The sequence below is a fragment of the Haematobia irritans genome, chromosome 5 (assembly GCF_050003625.1).
Source record: "Haematobia irritans isolate KBUSLIRL chromosome 5, ASM5000362v1, whole genome shotgun sequence".
NCBI lineage: Eukaryota > Metazoa > Arthropoda > Insecta > Diptera > Muscidae > Haematobia > Haematobia irritans.
Genome location: NC_134401.1, coordinates 79,680,573 through 79,695,847, shown reverse-complemented (window position 1 = coordinate 79,695,847; position 15,275 = coordinate 79,680,573). Strand labels below are relative to the sequence as shown.

At 35.2% G+C, this 15,275-nt stretch overlaps 1 protein-coding gene across 9 annotated transcripts in view; it reads left to right on the top strand.

The window, feature by feature from the left end:
* Positions 1–15,275, top strand: part of Trpm (transient receptor potential cation channel, subfamily M) — a 521,822-nt gene that overhangs the window by 407,722 nt on the left and 98,825 nt on the right. For all 9 annotated transcript variants that reach the window (XM_075313652.1, XM_075313649.1, XM_075313650.1 and 6 more), the window contains 5 exons: positions 841–913; positions 1,345–1,504; positions 5,840–5,976; positions 8,837–8,993; positions 14,530–14,677. In XM_075313652.1, the coding sequence (XP_075169767.1) occupies positions 841–913; positions 1,345–1,504; positions 5,840–5,976; positions 8,837–8,993; positions 14,530–14,677 (675 nt within the window). The remainder of the gene's footprint in view (positions 1–840; positions 914–1,344; positions 1,505–5,839; positions 5,977–8,836; positions 8,994–14,529; positions 14,678–15,275) is intronic.

Genomic DNA, 15,275 nt, shown 5'->3' with positions numbered 1-15,275 from the left:
TGAGCCGAAACAGGACCCTATACCAAATTTTAGGACAATCGGACTAAAACTGCGAGCTGTACTTTGCACACAAAAATACATCAACAGACAGACGGACAGACAGACAGACGGACAGACAGACAGACAGACGGACATCGCTAAATCGACTCAGAATTTAATTCTAAGCCGATCTGTATACTAAAAGGTTGGTCTATGATTACTCCTTCTTGGCGTTACATACAAATGCACAAACTTATTATACCCTGTACCACAGTAGTGGTGAAGGGTATAAAAACTGGGTAAAATGAAAAGAAAACTTAGTTTAAACTGTTCAATAGGCTTTGCAGCATATACTGAATTTTACCGTATACATTTTTCTTGTTTAGTTTTCTTGCTTTTGTGTCGTTAACATTGAAAATTTAATCAGCTGGCAAAAAATTGGGGCATTAGAGGGTTAATATAAAGTGTTGAAAAACGTGACCTATATTTGAACGATTTTTTGCTTTGTAGTCAAGTTGACCTTAGCCCAAAAATGTTTTGTTATGATACCCATTTTTAAGTCAAATATCTTTATTATAAGGACAATACGACTTCATTGAAAAGTTTATCGACTTTTGAACAAGGAAAAAAACTTTATATTAGAGAAATGCGTCTTCGATGCTAAGCAAAATGTGCATTCGTATTTTAAAGTCATGAAATCGTTGACCTCACGACAATATTTTTGTCAGTGCATATTTCATGGGTAGAGCAAATTTCATTGGAGATGCGTGCCGGGCTTTACATCGTAGTAGTATACGGTGCTAAATTAAAATGGTACATACAAATATTTGCTAATAAATTATGTCTTTACATTTATTTCAGGAAATTCGGAAAGGGTTGCTGAAGGCTGCCAAGACCACGGGAGCATGGATTTTCACCGGTGGCACCAATACAGGTAAGGCTAACACCATCGCAAACATATTGCCTATCAAGCGCCAATGTTTACTTCGCAACATGAAAAATACGATAGAGCAAATGGAAATTTTTATTTGCATATTTTATCCATTAAATCGGGGAACGTGTATTCCGCATTTCATTTTTTGAATCCACATTCAGACTATGTTCTTGTATCCCAATTTTTCATGCTTTGGAAACAAAATTCTCTTGCAAAGGACATAGACTCGTTTCGTTGATGATTATGTTAAGCATCAATGGAGCAACGTCCACTTTACAGTGGAATTAAAAAAGTTCGTGTTTGTATGGTGGCTTGAGATGGACAATGTGTGAGAGCGTCTTTTATGGTTACCAATGCATTCAATTTGTCCTTGTTAGCACGCCGGAATTTCCGTCTTCATATCACCAATGTTTGTTCCTCCGTTCTTCCAGGTGTAACGAAACAAGTTGGCGATGCCTTGCTGCTAGAAGGCCAACAACGCACCGGACGAGTGGTTAGTATTGGCATAGCTCCTTGGGGTATTGTCGAACGGAACCATGAATTACTGGGTCACAATCGAGAAGTACCATGTCACAGCATCAGTTCCCCCAGGTAAGTTCGATGAGAGTTCAATTTCTTGTTTCCTTTGTAGATCTTGGTATTTCATTGCAAAAGGAAAAACTTAGTTTTGAAATTAAATACAAAGAAATACCCTTGAGTTAGTTTTCCAAAGATCAACAAAAAGTATAAAACTTCCACGTAAGTGAAATGTATTGGAGATTTTCTTTAGTTCGCATTGAATTTCAATGCATACAAATAAGTAAGCATTTTTCTACTTCACAAAGAACAAGTGTCTTTGCAATATGGAATTGCAATATCAATACATAAAGACAAGAAGACATCATTAAAAAAATAGTTATTTTTTTGCGTATAGTAAAGAAACTTATAGAGAATATTAAGGATAACTGCATCATGTGTGTACACCGTACAAAACTCAAATTTAACTTCTGCAGTACAGAAAAAATTTATAAAATGTATGTCTTTTCCCTCCATTTTGCACTACAGCTTTATTATACACTCCACCATTCCGTTTGTAACATATCGAATTATTGGTCTAAGTATATATATTTTTAGCGGTGTCCGTCCGTCTATTGAAATCACGTTAACTACCGAGCGAAAAAAACTATAAATTGGCACAAGTAGTTGCTATTGACGCACGTAGGATGGTATTGCCATATCGGACCACTTTTACGTATAGCCTCCATATAAACAGACCCCCCAGATTTGGCTTGCGGAACCTCTTAGAAAAGCAAATTTCATCCGATCCGGTTGAAATTTGGTACGTGGTGCTAGTATATGTCCTCTAAAGGGTGATACGGTCAAAATTTGGTCAATATAAACTTGACGTATTTCTTTCAATTGTGCATTTAAAAAACACCCCTCATTTTGAAGGTGTGTGTGTAGAATGTTGCTCCTATTTTGATTTTGGAATTCACTCTTCAGTTGTCAAAATGCCGTCCAAGCAAGAAGAGCAGCGTATCAAAATTTTGCTCGCGCATCGCGAAAATCCGAGCTACTCGCACGCAAAGCTGGCAAAATCGCTAAAAAGTGGCCAAATCAACCGTTACAAATGTAATTAAAGTGTTTGGGGAACGTTTGTCGACATCGGGGGGAAATCGAAAACCGGAAGCCGCTGAGACGACAAAGAGAGTTGCCGGTAGTTTCAAGCGAAACCCTAACCTCTCTCTCCGAGATGCCGCAAATAAGCTGGGTGTATCGCCTACAACCGTGCATCGAGCCAAAAAAACGAGCCGGACTATCCACTTACAAGAAGGTAGTGACTCCAAATCGCGATGATAAACAAAATACGACGGCCAAAGCGCGATCCCGGAGGCTGTACACGACAATGCTGACGAAGTTTGACTGGGTGGTAATGGACGACGAAATCTACGTCAAATCCGACTACAAGCAGCTTTCGGGAGAGGAGTTTTATACGGCAAAAGGAAGGGGATAGCAGATATTTTCAAGCACATAAAACTGTCAAAGTTCGCAAAGAAATATCTGGTTTGGCAAGCCATTTGTACCTGTGGCTTGAAAAGCAGCATTTTCATAGCTTCCGGGACTGTCAATCAAGAAATTTACGTGAAAGAGTGTTTGAATAAACGTCTGCTGCCTTTCCTGAAGAAACACGGTTGTTCCGTACTGTTTTGGCCGGATTTGGCATCTTGTCATTACGGTAAAAAGGCCATGGAGTGGTACGTCGCCAACAACGTGCAGGTGGTTCCAAAGGACAAGAACCCTCCCAACACGCCAGAGCTCCGCCCAATTGAGAAATACTGGGCTATTGTCAAGCGGAACCTAAAGAAGACCAAAAAACTGCTAAGGACGAGCAGCAGTTCAAGGCAAACTGGCTTTCTGCGGCGAAGAAGGTGGCTGTACAAAATCTGATGGCAGGTGTCAAGCGTGAGGCCCGGCAATTCGGATTTGGAAAAGCGAAAGCCTAACTGAATATTTTTCCTGAATTTTATACTAATTGAACTTGAAAAAGAAATTTAATTTGATTTTTTAAATAAACGATTTCACCGATTTACACGCGTTTTCCCTTGACCAAATTTTGACCATATCACCCTTTAATAGCCATGCGAAAGTTGGCCCATATTGGTTCATAAATATAGCCCCCCTAAAAACCGATCCCCAGATTTGGCTTTTTGATCCCCAAATTTGATCTCCGCAGCCTCTTGGAGGAGCAAATTCTATCATATTCGGTTGAAATTTTCTACTTTGTATTAGTATGTGACCTCTAACGACCATGCAAAATTGGTCCATATCGATCTATTATTATTTATACACAGAAAAAAATTCCGTAGTTAACCTAACGCAAAATGTAACTTATTGTAGAAAAAGTATTTGTTAGTACTTAAATTTTATTATTTTTTGCGAAATTTTCCACAGTCCAATGACATTTTCGTTTTTTTAAGTATGTCTCAAATATTTTATGAACTAAACGTGAGTATAAAGTTCTATGACCGTGCACATAAGTTGAATATGAACTAAGGCAAATGAAAATTTTTGTACGATTGCCAAAAATAGTAAGAATGAACTACTGTATGGTTAAAATGGTCATGATTTGGCTCCAATGATTTTCTTCTTAACTTTTAGTTAATATTTTCTTCTATTAGAGGGTGTGATTTCGTGAACTATAGTTAAAAAGTACAACAGCGCATTAAATTTTCCTGGTTTTAACAACGCTTTGGGGAAATCTCAAAATGTGTAGCAAAATTTAGTTAAATTTTCGTACGAGTTAGTTTATTCTTCCTATAAAACAGTTTACTTTTTTTCGGTGTAGATTCCCCTATATTTACCGGCCAAGAACTGAATTATGTATGTAGTTAAACCATTTTTTTTTTGTCTAAGATATACCCCATGGAAGACAGTGTTAAACAATTTTACGATACCTTGCCATCGACAAGTATTACAACAGCCCATGTAATTCCACTGATGTTTCTACACTGGAAAAAAACATGTACGTGATATTAAAGATTACGCAACCTAAATATTAATAAGCGAAATTTATAAAATATTAAGGACAAATTTCTTTAAAATAATGAAATTTTAATTAAAGTATATAATCTTTACTTTAATTTTTTTTTCATAAAATTTAGGACACACATTTTGTAAATTTGCGTCCCTCCGTTAAAGTCGCATTCTTTGAACTAATTTCTAATTCTTTGGCTAATTTTCTTTTAAGTAAAGAAACACATTTTGAATTAAAGTAATTGTCCTTAAATTAATTGAAATATTGATAGGTCGCTAAATAATGTCTTTATGTTAAAGAAACCGCATCTTTAGCTCGGAATCAATACCAAAGGGAAGGTCAAAATCTTTGGATCCAAGTAAACTTTTTTTAGTGTACTCAATCCATGGTAGAGGGTACATAAAATTCGGCCTGGCTGAACTTAAGGCCGTATATATTTTTTTACTTGATATGTAGAATAATTTCTAGTTGAAGTCGAGTTAAAATGTGGAAATTTAAGTTGTCGTTAACACATCTTTAAAAGAGTTTGATAGCTCAAGAAGAAAAAAGCAAAAAAAAATAATAAATTCAAATTTGTTTCCTAGAATCAAGTACGAACAAGTTAAATTTAAAAGTGTATTTGCACTTTTATGTATCCATACATCAATTTTTCTCTTTGGCTCGGTATCGAGTGCAAGGAACATTTACTGTTGCTATTTATGTGCAAGAAATATTTAATGGTCCTATTTAAAGAAATAAAAAAAACAAAATTTCTGTGCATATCAGTTCTTGAAATCTTGAAAAAATTTCTCATATACAAATGATGGAACAGAAGCAACGAAACGTTTTGCTCAAGTAGAGAGTAGGTTTAATGGCTGAAATACAAAATTCATAAAGTATCAACATTTCAAGCTCAATATATTCCATGAAATTAACTTCAATTGAAGAATTTTAAGTTTTCTCTTGCGATAGACCACACTGGCTGCAGCTATCGTCCACCTAATTAGAAATTAAAAATTCTAGAGCCCCCACCCCACCCCACGTTTCCCATCCCACCCCACCGTAAATAAAAATCAATTAGAAGAAAAAAGGATACAAATTCATTGGTATGAAAAACTTTGTCCAGATTGAAACAGTTTACATGGCGTCTTCTAGATATTTACCAGAGAACCAGAGTTCTTCATACGCCAGTAGGTTTCAGGGAAATTGAATAACAAATTAGAAAATAAACAATAGCGTCAGCAGGATATACAAACTTCTTACTTTGGATGTTTGTCTTGTTATTTCTGCTGGATGTTGCAGTTTTTAATACCAGACATTTGGGTATGTGCTGTGGAAGTTCGTCTTCGAAAGTTTTCTCCATCAGTTTGTTTATTTTTTTGAAGATGTTAAATTTCTAGCAAACACTTGTCTTTTTCTTTCTCTGCTTTCAGATCCAAGTTGGCCGTCCTGAATAATCGACATGCCTATTTTCTATTGGTTGATAATGGCACTCAAGCGAAGTACGGAGCCGAATTGATATTAAGACGAAAACTGGAAAAATTCATATCAAATTTAAAACTGCATCCCTGTAAGTATATGGTCCTCCAAAAATGGGGTTTCTACACAAAAAGAAAATAATGCCGTGAGGGCAAGAATTTTTATCCTTCAAAAATACAAATGCAAATTTTGCATAGAAGACACATATCTCTGATATAAAGTTTTTCCTTTTTCAAAAGTCGATCAACGTTTCAATGAAGTCGTTTTGTTTTTACAGTTAAGTGATTCGATTTAAAGATGGGTATTTTTGAAAAAAAAAAATATATGTTTGATTAAGGTCAACTTCACCAATGTGGTATCACAATGGACTGAATAGTCTAAGTGAGCCCGATACATCGGGCTGACACCTAACCTAACCTAAGGTCAACTTAGCCAAGTTAAAATTTTGAAAAATTCTTCAAAATTAGTGAAATTTGTTGTCTTTTTGTATATTGACAAAATAGGAGATATTTTCAGACGTTTTTAACTCGAAGCATAATTTCTATAATTTATAATTTATCCCGGATTTGGAAATGTAAGTTTTAGCACACCAAGAAAAAAGAAGAATTTCAAATTTATTTCCTAAAAGAGAATTGTGTCCTACAAATTTTATTACTTCAATTCTCTGCTTCTTTGGCTCCGAATCAATACCATCAATCAATCATTAATGTACAGACAAAATCGTTGGAACCGGGCAAGCTTTTTCAGAGTAAAATGTCACAAAGCACAAATAGCAGAAGCATGCTATAGACCATGTTTACCTTTGAAATATTGAATCTTTAGATTTAAGATAAAAACGCTTCGAATATAGGCTAAGACTTATTGTGAGGATTTAGCATCTTTGGTTTAAAGCTTTTTGGAATTAAGAAAACGTTTTTTACTTTTAAGTATCCGTTATAATTTGGATTTTTAAAAGGCATTTATTTGTAGGTGAATAGTTTTATTAATTTCCCAGCAAAAAAATTTGGAAGTTCTTCCAAAGGCACAACTTTAAAAGCACTTCCAGAAGATGCACTCCCAATGATGTTCTTTATTTAACTACCCAGGAAGTTCTTTTAATTCAATATTTTATAACTTGCATTTTTTAAACTTTTAATGGGTGATTTTAACTTTTTTTGTTTCATATAGGTTAAACAGAGCAAGAATTCATAAAATGGTACAAATCATTTAAATTTTGTCGACAAAAATCCTAAATCCAATCTGAAAAAAGTGTGAATTTTTGAAAATATTTGAGGTCATACGTTTTAGACAAGCGTTAGAATCCATTAAAAATTATAAAAATTATTTATTTTACAAAATATCACAAAATTTTTTAATTTACATCCATAACATTGAATTCGGATCGCACCTAAAGAAGTGATGCAAATTCAGTGCAACGGCTGTTGAAATGGAGAACTTCCGTCCTATGACAAGCCCATGTTAAATTCATCGCTTCTGCGTCAATTTTGCACCTCTTCCGGATCCAAAAAGGACATTTTCATTACTTTTTTGGGGACGCTTTTTTTGCTGGGTTACCGCAAAAAGAGAATAAAAATTCGATAAATGAGATCGATCATAGATTTAAAGCCAGATAGGTCGCTAAAAATATCTTTATTTTAAAGAAACAGTATCTTTAGATGAGTACGCAGCCCAATGAAATTTTCCTTTCTGGCTTCTGTAATTTAGCCCAGCTCAGGATTTGTAAAATACGCCAAAGAGAAACAAAAAAGAACAGGTTTTAATATATAACAGCTTAAGGTGGGTACTAAGTGCGAGTTTAGCCGCTAAAGTGAAAAAACCATGCAGCGAAATTGAAAGTCAGCCACTGGGTTGCTAACTTCAGGGCCCAGTGGTCGGGTATCGACTGAAGTTATAAATTTGGGCAATGACCAAGAGTTAGGACCAATTAGTTGACCTGTAGACGGGTCGACAGGTTGCGATAATTTGACAAGTCGAACCTTTCCTAAGGTAACGACATCAAAAGGAGGATATCCATTCAGAAAGAGATTTAAGGAATGCCTTGTTTATCCTAATGAAATTAGGATCAGTCGACCAAAGCACGTTGTCGACTAAGCAAAGCAATTCCTTAAAATGGTTGCAAGGAAATCTTGAATCTTGAAAGAGGGAAAGATCGCCGGATGAACTGCCATCTTCCAAACTGGATCAACGATCGTTTGCCTCAGTGGCAAAAAAACAGTCTTGTGATGGCGATTGTTATCAGGGGAGCATTCTCCCCTTACTATAATTATAAGAATTTTGTATTCTCGTTGTGCGGCTATTACTCAATAAATAAATGTAAATGTAAATATATCAATACATTACCTGAACATATTTTAAATTTCATTAATCTTTTTAATGGAAAATATGTATGTTATGTTATTTGCATTATTTTAAATCGTTTAGGAAATCAGTCGAAATTGCCTAGAGAACATCATAAAACATATAAATTGACAACCCAGATATCAAAGTCAAATGTAGCATCTCTCCATCTGCTGTACAATTATGCTAATATCAACCATCACCAATTAATTCACATTACCTCTCTGTTGCAAAACTTACATTTTCATGACAACAATGACATTTGACATTGTGTTGTCATTTGCAATAGAGCATTCTATATTCCAATGACATTGTTGGACAATGTAACGGAAAACAAAGGAGTGCTTATACAAATTGTCCCGTAATTTGTCTCCTTAAACGATTACTTGTCACTCTTGTTCTAAAACATCATCAGCATGAGCCAAGAGATAAAAGAGGAGTAAACCTCATACTCGTAACCATTGTGATGCGACATAGATACTCTGTGTTTGAAGCGCCTTTTTTGCTCTAGATACTTTGTTTTTGCATTTTATCCACCCATTCTGAAATGGTGATAGTTGCCATTGTATCTGTTTCTACTTCTATTCATTTTTTGTTTGGTTTCTCTCCTGCAGTTACACATTCCAGTACTCCAGTTGTTTGCCTAGTTATCGAAGGAGGTACAAATACCATACGTGCTGTTCTCGAATACGTGACGGATACGCCACCCGTACCTGTGGTGGTATGCGATGGATCTGGGCGTGCTGCTGACTTGATAGCGTTTGTTCACAAGTAAGTAAATATATAGAGCTCGTTATACCTTCCACACCCTTCACTGTGAAGACATCAACACATTTACCTAACCTTTCATCCACTCCGTAAAGTTTATTGCCAGATGAATGTGTGGGTGCAACTATGAGTCTATTTACGTTGCCTTTGTAGACGCATTTCAGCTATGCACACATTGTGAAAATAACGCTTTATTGGATCTGTGGTGCTAAAGAGAAGGGGAATAGTGAAGTTTTATTGGTGGTGGTGATGGTTTTTGATCATGTCACAGTGAGTGGTATATAATGCAATTCTGCAGCGCTCGTTATATGCCCTAGGTGTGACAGTAATAAAACTCATGTTAAAGGAAGCTTAATTCGTCTCTAAGTTTATAATGTTAATTTAGATTAGTAATGATGGAAACAACCATGGTGCAGTGGTTATCATGCCCGCCTTACACACAAAGAATCGTGGGTTCAATTCCAGTTTCGACCAGACTCCAAAAAAGTTTTTTTTTTTTTTCAGAGGGATTATCCCTCTCAGTAATGCTGGTGACATTTCTAAGCGTTTTAAAGCTTGCCTAAGTGGTTTCACCACAATATGAAATGCCGTTCGTTAACTGTGGTATCACAATGACCTGAATAGTGTAAGTGAGCCTGAAGTAGCGGGCTGTCACCATACCTAACCTAAAGTTCTATCAGATCTGGTAAACCGAATTTTATCATAGAAGATAGCCGGGTTTCCGTTTGTAAATAAATTTATGTAGAAATACTAACGACTTGACATTAAGCAGGGTATTAAAACTAAAGCCAAAGAGGTAGTTTGTAACATGCGAAACATGATCGGTCCTGCGTAACCCATACACATAACGAACTATACTATTGAATGCCACGTTAAGTCTATTTTTGCTCACGGAGTTACGATTCGCGAAGAGTTCAGATTCGTAAATTAAACCCGGTAACAAAAGACTTTTCGCCAGGAGAAGTCGAATATTGACTGGTGTGTAGGAAAGAGTAACCCATAAAGCACGTAGTTTTGCATATGTTTGTAGAAGATTAGGAAAGATAGGCAAATAAATAAGAGTAAACTTTTTAAGTACTAAGGTGCATTATAGCATGTACTTTGCACAACATTGTCGTGAATACATCTGATTCACCAGAGTTTCCTTTTCTGAGGAACGAAATAAACCATTATTTCATTACATGAATTATTAATGATGAGTACAATTTTAAAAAGGATTTTGATCGGTTTATATAGAGGAGTCTATAAATAATTATGATCCCATATGGACCAATATTCGTATCGTGGTTAGATGACCAAATATCAACCGGATCGGATGAAACTTGTTCCTCCATGAGGCTTCTGAAGTCGAATCTTGTGGGCGGTTTATATGAAGGCTATATATATATAATTACAACCGAAAACGATCAATTTTTGCACGTTTGTGTGAGGACATAACTACACGTACCAAACTACAAGCGGACCGGATACAATTTGCTCTTCCAGGGTTTTCCAAAAGTAAAATCTTGGGACTATTTATAATAATGAATCGATATAAATCAAATTTTGTGTGGTGGTTAGAGGGTATATACCAACATCGCTTACAAAATTTCAACCGAAACTGATGAAATTTTCTCCTCCTAGAGGATCCGAAAGTCAAATCTGGGTATCGGTTTATATGCGGGCTATATATAATTATCGATTGATATGGACCAAATTCTGCATGGTTGTTACTAGAGGTCTGCATCGAATAACTTTTCAGTGCATGTATTTAATTCGCTGTCTAGTACAGTACATACACTCTCTCTCAGAGCGCAAGCAGTGAAGTCAAGAGAACACTTGCTTAAGTACTTATCCGAAACAATATGTGTTCCGAAAACAAGGAACAATACAAATGTAAGTACTTTAGAAAGAGTACAACATGCATTCTGTTCACTTCATGTGGTACCACAAGAATTTCTCAGTTATGTGCGAAGCAAAACTTTCCATTGCTATTAATCACAGGTATGTATGTCACGTATTTCATATGTGTATGTACGAGGGCAGTTCGGAAAGTTCTTAGCCTAGCACAAAAGCGCAGTATAAACAGAAAAAAGTTAAGTTTTTTTGGAAACTTCCATCTCTGTTATGAACACATTTTAAATTTTGTTTCGATCTGGCAACTCCTTCATATAGAAACAGGTGTTAAAAAAAGACGCATCCGCATTTTTGGTTTGGATTTTAAGAGTCGTTCAAAGGTATTTTATTGATTGACTATCTGCAAAAAGGCAAAACAATAAATTCAGAGTACTATTGCAACCTTTTGGATCAATTAAATGTACAAATTCGAGAAAAACGTCCTGGCTTACAGCACAAAAAAATAATTTTTCATCAAGGCAACGCACCAGCGCACAAGAGTGTTTTAACAATGGCTAAAATCATCGAATTAAAGTACGAGTTGCTTGACCACCCACCTTATTCTCCTGATTTAGCTCCCAGTGACATTTACTTGTTCCCAAATCTAAAAAAAATCCTTGCTGGCAAGCGTTTTACCTCAAATGAAGATGCATATACAGTTGTAAACCACTATTTTGAAGACCTTGAGGAAAACCATTTTAATCAAGGAATAGAATTGCTAGAAAAGCGTTGGACTAAGTGTATTGAAGTTTCAGGAGATTATATTTGAAAATAAAAATATTTTTTTAAAAACTAACTATTCTCTTTTTTTGTTAGGCTAAGAAGTTTCCGAACCGCCCTCGCATGTCACACACTTACCTCAACGTTAGCCGTTCTGTATAACAAACCGAAAACATATATCATGAAGAGTAACTGTTTTTTGTATATCTCAAACTGCACGTTGTAAAGGGTGATTTGTTAAGAGCTTGATAACTTTTTAAAAAAAAAAAAACGCATAAAATTTGCAAAATCTCATCGGTTCTTTATTTGAAACGTTAGATTGGTCCATGACATTTACTTTTTGAAGATAATTTCATTTAAATGTTGACCGCGGCTGCGTCTTAGGTGGTCCATTCGGAAAGTCCAATTTTGGGCAACTTTTTCGAGCATTTCGGCCGGAATAGCCCGAATTTCTTCGGAAATGTTGTCTTCCAAAGCTGGAATAGTTGCTGGCTTATTTCTGTAGACTTTAGACTTGACGTAGCCCCACAAAAAATAGTCTAAAGGCGTCAAATCGCATGATCTTGGTGGCCAACTTACCGGTCCATTTCTTGAGATGAATTGTTCTCCGAAGTTTTCCCTCAAAATGGCCATAGAATCGCGAGCTGTGTGGCATGTAGCGCCATCTTGTTGAAACCACATGTCAACCAAGTTCAGTTCTTCCATTTTTGGCAACAAAAAGTTTGTTAGCATCGAACGATAGCGATCGCCATTCACCGTAACGTTGCGTCCAACAGCATCTTTGAAAAAATACGGTCCAATGATTCCACCAGCGTACAAACCACACCAAACAGTGCATTTTTCGGGATGCATGGGCAGTTCTTGAACGGCTTCTGGTTGCTCTTCACTCCAAATGCGGCAATTTTGCTTATTTACGTAGCCATTCAACCAGAAATGAGCCTCATCGCTGAACAAAATTTGTCGATAAAAAAGCGGATTTTCTGCCAACTTTTCTAGGGCCCATTCACTGAAAATTCGACGTTGTGGCAGATCGTAAGTCTATTCATGATGAAATGTCAAAGCATACTGAGCATCTTTCTCTTTGACACCATGTCTGAAATCCCACGTGATCTGTCAAATACTAATGCATGAAAATCCTAACCTCAAAAGAATCACCCTTTATATGGAGTACTCTATGCAGTTTTGTTCTCGCAACATACTCGACGTGATCACTATGTGTTCACTTCAATAAGAGCGAAAGAGGAATATATACTCGTTAGTAGTGAAGACATCAGAGTACCAACAAGAAGTTACTTGTAGTTTTTGGTGTTCATCAAAAAGTTTGCCAATTGTTTTGCGACTCTCTCAAATAGCTGTACTCATATAGCAAGTACACGTGTATTCTGCATATACAAATGGAATTTTGCAGACCTCTAGTTCTTACAGGGCGTTGCAAATTTCGACCGGATCGGATGAAATTTGCTCTTCCAAGAGGCTCCGAATGACAAATATGAGAGTCGGTTTATATGGTGGCTATACGTAAAAGTGGTCCGATATGGCCCATTTGCAATACCATCCGACCTACATCAATAACAACTACTTGTGCCAAGTTGTCGATAGCTTATTTCGTTCGGAAGTTAACGTGATTTGAATTGAACAGACGGACATGGAACATGTATGGAAATCACGATTTATATCGATTCATTAAAACAAAATCAAAAGTTGTGCACCGATTATAGTGAAATAAAGATCATTTTATTCGAAATATATTTAACTAACTGTTTCTAGACCAAAACTCTAATTTTTGTCCTATTTTATTTTTAGGAATTTTTAAAGAACAAATATTTTGTTTTAGTTAAACATTTTAATTTTTTGTTCAAAACTTGAACGATATCTCCAAAACTACTTGGAAAATTGAAAAACAATGTAAGCACGGCATAAAGAGAATATTGTTTGGGATTTTTTAAATTTAATATGGTGAAAACGGTTGTTCAAGTTATTCCAATATATGTAGCGGAAGTGCCTTAGTTTTTAACATAACAGTATATCTCGAAAATTCTAGCTGATAGAAAAAAACCAAGTGCAGATTTGGATTCAGCATCCCAAATAACTTTAAAAACAATATTCCGTTCTTCATCAACAGAACCATAAAAAACTAACTTATTACATTCAAACACTTACCCATTAAAAAATTTTATTTTTATACGGAAATCGCGATTTATATCAATTCAGTAAATCGTGAACAAAACCAAAAGTTGTGCACCGATTGTAATGAACTAAAGCTCATTTTATTCGAAATATATTTAACTAACTGTTTCTGGAAACGAAGCTAAATCCGAAAACCGACCGTTATTTGTACTCGTGAGTGAATCAAATTTTCCTGCGTGAGCGTACAAATCTTTAATGTTGACGATAGTTCTGTAGGGGTACAAATAATGCTTGACGATTATCACGGATTTTTCTCCTTCTACTCCAATTTCGTTGTCCTTCATGAATGCTATGTTTTTGTGGGTTGTAGAAAAGAAATATTTTCACATTCAAGTGGCAATTTCAGTATAAAGGCTGTTTGTAAAATAAAGATTTCGTTTCAACATCTTTCAATTTTACTTGCAAACGTTGATTGCAGATCAAACTTAAAAATTCTTAATAATCCTCTTGTCGGACAGAGGGTTGCTTATTTGTGAATGATTATGTCAATGAGGCGGCATTTTTTTCGGTTAATTAATTAAGTTGACCAATTCCACAAGATTTGCCTTTTGTGTTGTATTCTATTTGACCTTCGTCCATAAAATTATATTTATAAATTGTGCTGGTTAAAACCTCTTTAAAAAATTTCATTTATTATTATTATTATTTCAATTCACTTGCATTTGTTATTTAAAAATGCTGAAAATGTGATTTTCATTTACATCGTGAAATTTATTTGGCGCTTAAATTTAACCTCATTGATTTTTATATTTTGCAGATATGCTTCCGATGGTGAGGAACAACCCGTATTGGAGTCTATGCGAGACTATCTCATTGGCACGATACAGAAGACATTTGAAGTGGGCTCAGATCAAGCAGAAAAACTTTATCAGGAATTGCTGCAATGCACGCGAAATAAAAATTTGGTAAGAATGGTTTTCGTTGTATGAAATTTTAAGTAGATTTTGTTAGCGAATGATGCGAAGTCAAATTTATATCATTATTGTTTGGATTATTTTTGTTTGTTTTACTACATAATTTTCATATGCAAGGAAGAGCAATAGTGTTATACCTTTTAAAGATTGGATACGAAAGTGAACGAACATTATGAGAATCAATTGATGGAATTGCTGCTAAATTTGTACATAGTTTGCAAATTAACAATATTTTCGAAATTAGTTGCAAACTGTAAACAGAATTCAAATTTAGTAGCTCTCACCATATTATGAATAGAATGATACTTACACGCAAAAGGAGAAGAAAAACTATTAAAATATTCCTAGAATAAAAGCAAGGGAGAAATTGATCGCTAAAACAATACAACACATTCTTACAATAAGATGAAGTATATAAAATTATAAATTTAAAAATTGTAAATGAAACGAAACTTTTAAAATTTGGCTTAAATCCAAAGAAAAATCCAAATATAATCAGTATCGGAAAACACATAAGAAAGTTCTAAATGTGCACTCTCAAAAAAATTACAAAACAATCATATAATTAATTTGTTAATTGTATAAATAA